General features: G+C 74.4%; 3 protein-coding genes across 3 annotated transcripts; 2 read left to right on the top strand and 1 right to left on the bottom strand.

Moving 5' to 3' along the window:
- Positions 1–208: 208 nt before the first annotated feature.
- Positions 209–1,810, top strand: BCAP31 (B cell receptor associated protein 31). The gene is made up of 7 exons (XM_086771732.1): positions 209–368; positions 715–815; positions 888–1,032; positions 1,096–1,231; positions 1,311–1,429; positions 1,510–1,609; positions 1,687–1,810. Exons 1-7 carry the CDS (start codon positions 277–279, stop codon positions 1,723–1,725), a joined length of 732 nt encoding a protein of 243 aa, XP_086627858.1. The 5' UTR covers positions 209–276; the 3' UTR covers positions 1,726–1,810.
- A 329-nt stretch (positions 1,811–2,139) lies between these two features.
- Positions 2,140–4,794, bottom strand: TAFAZZIN (tafazzin, phospholipid-lysophospholipid transacylase). The gene is given in 11 exon segments (XM_086771731.1): positions 2,140–2,282; positions 2,395–2,472; positions 2,551–2,603; positions 2,690–2,752; positions 2,870–2,911; positions 3,112–3,192; positions 3,475–3,489; positions 3,492–3,559; positions 3,633–3,678; positions 4,358–4,486; positions 4,584–4,794. Coding segments are annotated over 11 exon segments (774 nt in total). The 5' UTR covers positions 4,693–4,794; the 3' UTR covers positions 2,140–2,192.
- A 259-nt stretch (positions 4,795–5,053) lies between these two features.
- On the top strand, positions 5,054–9,834 carry WDR13 (WD repeat domain 13). The gene is given in 16 exon segments (XM_086771733.1): positions 5,054–5,100; positions 5,150–5,220; positions 5,328–5,398; positions 7,239–7,257; positions 7,259–7,348; positions 7,351–7,405; positions 7,408–7,481; positions 7,574–7,632; positions 7,634–7,669; positions 7,754–7,881; positions 7,986–8,297; positions 8,378–8,576; positions 8,644–8,729; positions 8,732–8,783; positions 8,874–9,004; positions 9,089–9,834. Coding segments are annotated over 14 exon segments (2,028 nt in total). The 5' UTR covers positions 5,054–5,100; positions 5,150–5,220; positions 5,328–5,357.
- The last annotated feature ends 284 nt before the right edge of the window (positions 9,835–10,118 follow it).

The raw sequence follows: 10,118 nt of genomic DNA, 5'->3' as shown, positions 1-10,118 counted from the left end.
ACATGGCGGCCGGCAGCGCCTCCTTCCGCCTCGGTACGCGCTGGAGGCGGGGGGGAAGTACGTCGTCACTTCCGACGGCTCTGATTGGACGCTGTCCTCCCTGCGTGGGCGGGACTTCCCCTTTCCGCCTTCAGGCCTGCTTCCGGTGGGCGCGGGCCGGCGCTACCGGACCGTGAGAGCGGGCGGGGGGCGCGGGGTGGGGGGCGTCGCCATCCCGGGCGGGGGGGGGAGCAGCAGGGTCCCCATTTTCCTCTCTGTGCCCCCGCCCAGGCCGCCATGAGCCTGCAGTGGACGGCGGTCGCCACCTTCCTCTACGCCGAGGTCTTCCTCGTCCTCCTGCTCTGCGTCCCCTTCGTCTCGGCTGCCAGGTGGGGTCGGGGGGGCGGAGGGTCCCGGGGCTGGGGGGGCGGAGGGTCCCGGGGCTGGGGGGGCGGAGGGTCCCGGGGCTGGGGGGGGCGGTCCCGGGGGAGGAGGGTCCCGGGCCTTAGGGGGGGGGGGTCCTGGGGTTGGAGGGGTCCCAGGGTGGTCCCGGGGCTGGGGTTTGGGGGGGTCCCGGGGCTGGAGGGGGGGTCCCAGGCCGGGGGGGGGGCCGGTGCCGGGGCTGGGGGTGGAGGGGTCCCAGGGCGGTCCTGGGGCTGCGGTTTGGGGGGATCTGGGACTGGGGGGGGTCCCGGGGCTGGAGGGGGGGGATCCACACCGCCCCCCCCCCCGCAGATGGCAGAAGATCTTCAAGTCGCGGCTGGTGGGGCTGGCCGTGGCCTACGGTAACAGCGTCTTCATCGTCCTCATCGTCATCCTCGTGCTGCTGCTCTTCGGTGCGCGGCGGGGGGGTGGGATTTGGGGCGGGGGGGGGGGGTGTAAAGCTGACGCAGCCCCCCCCCCTGCAGACGCCGCGCGGGAGACGCGCAAGTACGACGTGCCGGAGCGGGCGGCGCTGGGGGGCGGCCCCGGCGCGCTGGAGCACTTCCACATGAAGCTGTTCCGCGCCCAGCGCAACCTCTACCTGGCCGGCTTTGCGCTGCTGCTCTCCTTGTGAGTCTGGGGGCGCCGGGGGGGGGGCTTGGGGGGGGGCGCGGCTCACCCTGCCTCCCGCAGCCTCCTGCGCCGCCTCGTCACCCTCATCTCGCAGCAGGCCGTGCTGGGCGCCTCCAGCCAGGCTTTTCGGAAGCAGGCGGAAGGCGCCAGCCAGGCCGCCCGCCGCTACATGGAGGAGAACGACGCACTCAGGAAGGTGCGGGGGGGGGCGAGGGGGGGGAAAGGGGGGGTCCTCCAGCCCCACCGAACCTCGCACGCCCTCCCGCCCCCCACAGCAGCTGCAGGAGGCCGGGGGCGACGGGCGCGGCGCCTCCCCGTCCCGCGAGGAGAACGCGACGCTGAAGGCCAAGGTGGAGAAGCTGAAAGAGGAGCTGGCAGCCAGCAAACGCAGTACGTGGCGGGGGTCGGGGGCGGCGCTGCGGGTTTTGGGGGACACCCTGACCCCCCCATGCGTGTGTGTGTGTGTGTCCCCAGCTCTGAGAAGGCGGAGAACGAGGTGCAGGCCATGCGGCGCCAAGCCGAGGGGCTGACCCGCGAGTACGACCGGCTGCTGGACCAGCACGCGCGCCTGCAGGTACCGGGGGGGGTCCCACCCCCCCAAACCCCGCCTGACCCCCCCAGCCACGCCTGACCCCCCCCCGCCCCCCCCAGGCCGCGCACGATGGGCCCCGGGACAAGAAGGAGGAGTGACGCCCGGTTTGGGGGGGCACGACACGGACCGGGGACCCCTTGCCACCCCCCCGCCCCCCCCAGCTGGGGACCCCTGCTCTGCCGCAGCACCGGGGGGGGCTGAGCGCCCCTCCGGGGGGGCAGCGGGGTGCCCCCCCCCACCCCCCGCCGGCTTCCACTTCAATAAACGCGAGGGATCACACCGGGCTGTGTCTGTGTCCCCCCCGCTCCAGGGAGCCCCCCCGCCACCACTCGGGTCCAGAAACGGCTGAGGTTGCACCACCTTTACTGGCCGCACGCCGTGGGGCAGCGCCGTGGGGCAGGGCGGCACTGTGGGGCAGCGCCAGGCCGTGGGGCAGCCCCGCGCCCCCTCCAGCCACCTGTCCTTCCGCCAGCGCGCCGGGGGGGGGCCGCCGTCTCTCTGTCAGTGGGGCTGCCGTCTGTCCCTCCGTGGGGCCGTTCCCGCTGCCGTGGGGCAGCCCCCCGCGCTATGGGGCGGGGTGCAGGGCTCGGGCCCGGCCCCGCAGCGCTTCGAATTCCCGCTGCACGAAATCCGTCAGCGCCTTCCGCATCTCCACCTGGGGGGCAGGGATGGAGCCGTGGGGCCGGGCCCATGGGGGGGGGGGGGGGAGGGGGGGGAAGCCGGCCCCACAGATCCGTGGGGCAGAGCGGCCGCCCCACGGCACTCACCGCCGACGTGCCCTCGGCCCGCAGCCGCTCCAGGAGAGGCCGGACGCTGAACGGTCGCCCCACCACCACCGTGATCCGCTGGGGGGGGACACACAGCGTCAGCGCCCCACGGCGCGCCCCACGGCGCCCCCCCCAACCCCCCGGCGCCCCGCTCACCTGCCCCACACGCGGGACATACGGGGGGGCGTTGGGCAGCACGTCGTTCATCCCTGGCGCGAGGATCAGCGGGGCGCCTGTGTGGGGGGACCCTGCCCCACGGCGGGGCCCCCCCGCGCGCCCCCCCGGCCCCACTCACCCCCATGCCACAGCGGCAGCACGACCGGGTCCAGGCGGCACTCGGCCAGGAGGCGCCCGATGCCTGCGGGGGGGGTGCGGGGGGGGCAAGGTGGGTGCTCTGGGGGGGTGCGGGCACCCCCCCCGGGGGGGCCCAGGAGCAGTTGGGGGGCAGAGGGGGGTTGGGGGGCGGGGGGCTCACCCCACTTGAAGCGCACGAACTCCTGCCCCATGTTCACTTTGCCTGCGGGGACGTGGGGACGTGGGGGGGGGGGGCAGCACTGGACCCCCCCGAACCCCCCCCGCGCCCCACAGATCCGGGGAGGAAATCCCCCAGGCTCCCAGTCCCTCCCAGTTCCCCCCGAGTAACCTCGGTGCGAACGCCTCCCAGCGCTCCCAGCGCCTGGAGAAGGCGAATCCCAGTTCTCCCAGTTTGCCCAGTACCCTCGGGGAAGACGTGCACCCACTCGCCCTGGTTGAGCTTCTCCAGTACAAAATCCATTCCTCGTTGGTAGACGCCGTCCCCTATGCCACACCAGTTCAGTGCTGGGACCAGCCCAGTACGCACTGGGAACGCCCGTGCCGCCTCGGGCCCGGCCCCGCAGCACCAGTGCGACGCCGGGGCGCTCCAGTACGGACTGGGAACGCCGCGCCGCCTCAGGCCCGGCCCCGCAGCACCAGCATGGCTCTGGGGCACTCCCAGTACAACGCTGGGGTGCTCCCAGTTTGGATGGGGACGCCCCCTTGCCCCAGCCCCGCGCCCCCAGGCCCTCCCAGTTGCCCCCAGTCGCTCCCAGTGCCACTCACCGCGGCAGACGGGACGCAGCGGCCCAGGCTGAAGAAGCGCGAGTGCAGCTCCCGCGTGAAGCAGATGTCGGCAGCGGTGGGGGTCCTGGGGGGGAGCGCGGGGGGCGCTGAGCGGGGAGGGGGCTCCCCGGGACCCCCCCCCCCGCCCCCCCCCTCACCAGCGCATCTTGTGCAGGCTCCAGACGTGGCGCAGCTTCAGGGAGCCTGAGGGGGGGGGCGCCCCCAGATCGGCTGGGGACCCCACAGACCCCCCAGCTTCCCTGGAGCCCCCCGGGGACCCCCCTGCACCCTTAGGACCCCCCAGGGCCCCCCCCCCAGCACCCTTAGGACCCCCCCAGCACCCTTGGGACCCCCCCAGGGGACCCCCCCCCAGCACCCTTAGGACCCCCCAGGGCCCCCCCCCCAGCACCCTTAGGACCCCCCCAGCACCCTTAGGACCCCCCAGGGCCCCCCCCCCAGCACCCTTAGGACCCCCCCAGCACCCTTGGGACCCCCCCAGGGGACCCCCCCCCAGCACCCTTAGGACTTCTCCCACACCCTTAGGACCCCCAGGGACCCCCCCCCCAGCACCCTTAGGACCCCCCAGGGACCCCCCCCCCCAGCACCCTTAGGACACCCCCAGCACCCTCGGGACCCCCCAGGGACCTCCCCCCAGCACCCTCGGGACCCCCCGGGGACCACCTCCCGCACCCTTAGGACCCCCCTGAGGACCCCCCCCAGCACCCTCAGGACTCCCCAGAGACCCCCCCCCCAGCACCCTTAGGACTCCTCCCGCACCCTTAGGACCCCCGGGACCCCCCCCCCAGCACCCTTAGGACCGCCTGGGCCCTTCCCCCAACACCCTTAGGACCCCCCAGCACCCCCGGCCCCCCCCCGGCCGCACCCCAGAGGTGGGGGTCGTCCATGCAGGACTGGTGGTTGGAGAGCGTGAGGAGCGGGGTGCGGGGCCCCCGCCGCTCCACCAGCTCGTGCAGCACCTCGGCGTTGTGCACCCGCAGCCGGTTCAGGTACCCTGCGGCGGGGGGGTGGGGGGGGCGGTTTGGGGGCCGCGGCGGCGGGGAAAGGCCGCCCCCCCTCCACCCCCCCGGGCCCGGCGGGGGGGCACTCACGGGTCCAGACGCAGCTGTAGGTGCCCACCAGGCCGGTGACCAGGCGGCTGGCCAGCGCCCAGGGCAGCGGCGGCCCCGCGGGGAACGGCCAGCTCACCGCCAGCGGCATCTTGCCATCGCGGGGGGGCCGGGGACGGCGGGACCCCCCCCGAGCCCCGCAGCACCGGGCCCGCCGCCGCCCGTAAAGCGCGCCCGGCCGCACGCCGCAAAGGTCACGCAGGAGTCTCTCCCTCTGCCGTCAAGCGCAGCGCCGGGTCGCAAAAGGAGGCGGGCGGGAGGACTCGGGGCAGGCGAGAGGAGCCGGGCAGAGAGGACGGCGAAGGGGCCGCGCTAGGAAGGCGAGCGCACCATAGAGGAGAGGCCACGCCACGCCCCCTTTGCCGGCGCTGCCAATCAGGCGCTGGCCCCGCCCCCTCGCGCCGTCACCAGGGAGACGCCCGGCGCCATTTTGGGGGGAGGTGGCGGCCGCCATTTTAGGGGGGCGGGGAGCGCGGCTGGGACCGCCCCGCCCCGCCCGCCCCCGGCCCCGGCCCCCGGCCCCGGCCCCGGCCCCGGCCCCGGCCCCGGCCCCGGCCCCGGCCCCGGCCCCGGCGGGACCCAGCGGCGGCGGCAGGCGGAGGTGGAGCCGGACGGGCAGGTACCGCAGCTCGGGGACCCCCGCCCACCCCCAGGGCCCGCCCCCGCCCCGCCCTCCCCGGCTGCCAGCGGGCCCCGGGCCCGGCCTCACCCCGCTCCCTCCCGCAGGGCCCCCCCGGGGCGGCCGCCGCCGCCGCCATGGCCGCCGTCTGGCAGCAGGTGCTCGCCGTGGATGCCAGGTGAGCCCCGAGGGGCGACCTTTTGGGGGGGGAACAGGATCCTGACACCCAGGTCCCGTTTGGGAGGGGGATCCTGACACCCAGGTCCTGTTTGGGAGGGGGTCCTGACACCCAGGTCCCCTTTGGGAGGGGGATCCTGACACCCAGGTCCGTTTGGGAGGGGATCCTGACACCCAGGTCCTGTTTGGGAGGGGGTCCTGACGCCCAGGTCCCGTTTGGGAGGGGGTCCTGACACCCAGGTCCTGTTTGGGAGGGGTCCTGACACCCCAGGTCCTGTTTGGGAGGGGGGGTCCTGACACCCAGGTCCCGTTTGGGAGGGGGATCCTGACACCCAGGTCTGTTTGGGAGGGGATCCTGACACCCAGGTCCTGTTTGGGAGGGGATCCTGACACCCAGGTCTCGTTTGGGAGGGGGTCCTGACACCCAGGTCCCCTTTGGGAGGGGGATCCTGACACCCAGGTCCTGTTTGGGAGGGGGTCCTGACACCCAGGTCCTGTTTGGGAGGGGGTCCTGACACCCAGGTCCCGTTTGGGAGGGGATCCTGACACCCAGGTCCTGTTTGGGAGGGGGTCCTGGACGCCCAGGTCCCGTTTGGGAGGGGGGGTCCTGACACCCAGGTCCCGTTTGGGAGGGGATCCTGACACCCAGGTCCTGTTTGGGAGGGGGATCCTGACACCCAGGTCCTGTTTGGGAGGGGATCCTGACACCCAGGTCCCGTTTGGGAGGGGGATCCTGACACCCAGGTCCTGTTTGGGAGGGGATCCTGACACCCAGGTCCCGTTTGGGAGGGGGTCCTGACACCAGGTCCCGTTTGGGAGGGGATCCTGACACCCAGGTCCCGTTTGGGAGGGGGATCCTGACACCCAGGTCCGTTTGGGAGGGGGATCCTGACACCCAGGTCCTGTTTGGGAGGGGATCCTGACACCCAGGTCCTGTTTGGGAGGGGATCCTGACACCCAGGTCCCGTTTGGGAGGGGGTCCTGACACCCAGGTCCCGTTTGGGAGGGGGGGTCCTGACACCCAGGTCCCGTTTGGGAGGGGATCCTGACACCCAGGTCCCCTTTGGGAGGGGATCCTGACACCCAGGTCCTGTTTGGGAGGGGGTCCTGACACCCAGGTCCCGTTTGGGAGGGGGATCCTGACACCCAGGTCCTGTTTGGGAGGGGATCCTGACACCCAGGTCCCGTTTGGGAGGGGGGGTCCTGACACCCAGGTCCCGTTTGGGAGGGGGTCCTGACACCCAGGTCCTGTTTGGGAGGGGGTCCTGACACCCAGGTCCCGTTTGGGAGGGGGGGTCCTGACACCCAGGTCCCGTTTGTGAGGGCGTCCTGACACCCAGGTCCTGTTTGGAGGGGGTCCTGACGCCCAGGTCCCGTTTGGGAGGGGGGGTCCTGACGCCCAGGTCCCGTTTGGGAGGGGGATCCTGACACCCAGGTCCTGTTTGGGAGGGGATCCTGACACCCAGGTCCTGTTTGGGAGGGGGTCCTGACACCCAGGTCCCGTTTGGGAGGGGGGGTCCTGACACCCAGGTCCCGTTTGGGAGGGGGTCCTGACACCCAGGTCCCGTTTGGGAGGGGGGGTCCTGACGCCCAGGTCCTGTTTGGGAGGGGGGGTCCTGACACCCAGGTCCCGTTTGGGAGGGGGATCCTGACACCCAGGTCCTGTTTGGGAGGGGGATCCTGACACCCAGGTCCCCTTTGGGAGGGGGGGTCCTGACACCCAGGTCCCCTTTGGGAGGGGGGATGCTGAGCCCCGGACACACCCCCCCCCGCGTGCACCCGCCTCCCCCTCGCCCCCTGTCCCGGCCACCACAGCCAAGGTTTCCCCCCCCGCCCCCCAGGTACGCAGCGTACCGCACGCCCCCGCTGGCCCCAGTTCCGGACGCAGTACGTGCGGCGCCGCAGCCAGCTGCTGCGGGAGCAGGCGCAGGGGGGGGCGTTGGAGGGGAGCACCGGCGCTGGTACCTGCGGGTGCGCGCCCGCCTGCTGGCCCAGCGCTACGGGGCCCTCTCGAGCAGAGCAGCTGCCGCGCCCACAGCAGCAGCGCGCTCCGCGCCAGCCGCACCACGCTGGATCGCATGGAGGTACGGCCGCGGATGGTGGGGGGGGGGGGGGGGGGGACGGGGGCCCTGGCGCCCCTCTGGGGTCCCCAAAACTGCGCGCTGCCTTCCCCCAGGACTTCGAGGAGGACCCGAGGGTGGCCCGGGGACATCGGCGCTCGCTCAGCCGGGGCTCCCCACCCCGGGGGCCCGCGCGGGGCCCCCGACGAGCGGTGAGCTGGGGGGGGGCAGGGGGGGCGGGAGGGGGGGTGTGGGGGCTCCGGGGGCGTCAGGGTGCCGAACCCCCTGGCCCGCAGGCCCCCCGGCGTGGTGCCGACGCCGCTGGCAGAGGCGAGCCGCGCCATGGCCGGCGACACGACGCTGAGCGAGAACTACGCCTTCGCCGGCGTCTACCACGTCTTCGACCAGCACACCGACAGCGCTGGTAGGCGGGGTGGGGGGGACGGGGGGGCGGCAGGGGGGCTAGTTCCCCCCTCCCTGGGGCGCCCGCGACGGGCGGCGCGGGCCGCTGACGGGCGCCCGGGGCAGTGCCGAAGGTGCAGTTTGCGCACGACGACCGGCACCTGCTGGCGTGCTGCTCGCTGGACGGCACCATCTCGGTGTGCCGGCTGGCGCCGGGGCCGCCGGCCGTGCTGCGTGTGCTGCGGGGCCACGGCGGCGGCGTGGCCGACTTCGCCTGGTCGCTCTCCAACGACGTGCTGGTCTCTGCCTCCCTGGACGGCACCCTGCGCCTCTGGGCCCCCGCCGACGGGCGCTGCATCCGCCGCGTGCCCGACCCCGACGGCGCCGCCCTGCTCTGCTGCGCCTTCCAGCCGCTCAACAACAACCTCACCGTGGTCAGTGACCCCCCCGCCCCCCAAAACGGCGCGGCGCGGCCCCCCCTGCCGCCCCGCAGGACGTCCCACACGCCGGCTCCGCAGGTGGCAGCGCGCGGCACATGGTGCGCGTGGTGAACATCTCCACGGGGAAGGCGGCGCGCGGCGGGGCGGGGCGGCTGCCCGGGCGCGTGCTAGCGCTCTGCTTCGACGCCCCCGGCCGCGTGCTCTGGGCCGGCGACGACCGCGGCTCCGTCTCCTCCTTCCTCTGCGACCCCGGCACCGGTACGGGGGCGCGGGCAGGGTGGGGGGGGCGCCGGGAGGGGCGGCGTGGCGCGCTGACCCCCCCCGCCCCGCTGCGTCCCCCCCAGGGGGCTGACCAAGGCGTCACGCGTGGTGGTGCAGGCGGGCGGCTCCATCACCTCGCTGTCGGCGCGCGCCTGGGCCAGCCGTGAGGCGCCGACCCCTCGCTGCTGGTCAACGCCTGCCCCGACCGCCTGCTGCTCTTCCGGTACGGGGCGGGGGGGCCCATGGGGGCGGCGGGCAGGGCGGCGGGGCGGCCTGGGGGGCTCACGCTCTCGTTTTCTGTCCTCCCCCCCAGGGTGGTGGAGGAGGAGGGGTCCGGTGCGCCGGGGCTGCGGCTGCGGCGCAGCTTCCCCACGCGGCACCGGGAGCAGCCGCTGCGCAGCTGCTTCTGCCCGCTCATGTCGTTCCGGCAGGGCGCCTGCGTGGGTACGAGGGGGGGCCGGGGGGTGGGAGGGGGTAGCTATGGGACGCCCCTCCCGCCAGCGCGCCCCCCTGTCCCTGTCCCCGCAGTGACGGGCAGCGAAGACGCCTGCGTGCACTTCTTTGACGTGGGGCGGACGGCGCGCGCCACCGTCAACACGCTGCAGGGCCACGGCGGCGCCGTGCTGGCCGTCGCCTTCAACTGCGACGAGAGCCTGCTGGCCTCCAGCGACGCCGCCGGCACCGTCATCGTCTGGCGCCAGCCAGCACGCCTGACGCCCCGCCCCCTCCCAAACCCCCCCTCACCCCCCCGGGCACAGCATGGAGCCCTCGCTGCGTTCAACAAGCGTGTTTGCACCCGGCGCGGCGCAGCGCGGCTCAGAAGAGGTACTTGCGGCAGGCGGCGGCCCCGCACTTGCACTCGATGCGGCCCCGGGCGCGGGGGGAGCCGCCCAGGCCGCCCCCCGCCAGCCCGAAGTTGGAGTCCATGCGGGTGCTCTCAGCGTCCACGGGGTCCACTGGGAGCGGGGAGGGGGAGAAACGGGGGGGGTGAGGCGGCGGTGGGGCGGGGCCGCGCGGGACGGGGCGGGGCGGGGGGGCGCGGTACCGTGCATGTTGTAGTCGAAGGTGAGCTCCTCGCCGGCGCGGATGGGGCGCGTGGCGAACAGCGCGATGCGCGGCAGCCGCTCGTCCAGGTTCTCGATGAACACGTTGTAGACCTGCAGGTTGGGGTCGCACTGCGGGGAGGGGGCGGCGCCCCGTGGGTGGGCGTGGCCGCGGGGAGCCCCGCCCCGCCCCCCCGCCCCAGCCCTCCCGCCCGCTCACGCTGTGGTTGACGAAGTGGGAGATGTTGCCGTAGCGGGCGGCGTCCACGGTGTAGACGTCCTCCACGTAGTCCAGGTCGAAGAGGTACGTGGCGCCCTGCCGGTCGTACACCTGCCCGCGGCGCTCCGCCTCCTCCGACGTGATGATCTGGGGCGGGGCCACCACGTTGCGCCCCCCGCGCCGCCGCCGCCGCGCCCCCCGCGCCCCGCCCGCCGCGCCCCGCGCTCTCACCTCCCCCACGTACTCCATGACGAAGCTGTTCTTGCGGATGCGCTCCAGCGTGCGGACGCCCCAG

Source organism: Chlamydotis macqueenii, unplaced genomic scaffold, assembly GCF_036417535.1.
Source record: "Chlamydotis macqueenii isolate bChlMac1 unplaced genomic scaffold, bChlMac1.mat HAP1_SCAFFOLD_47, whole genome shotgun sequence".
In the NCBI taxonomy this organism is placed as follows: domain Eukaryota; kingdom Metazoa; phylum Chordata; class Aves; order Otidiformes; family Otididae; genus Chlamydotis; species Chlamydotis macqueenii.
This window is presented reverse-complemented; position numbering and strand designations above follow the sequence as displayed.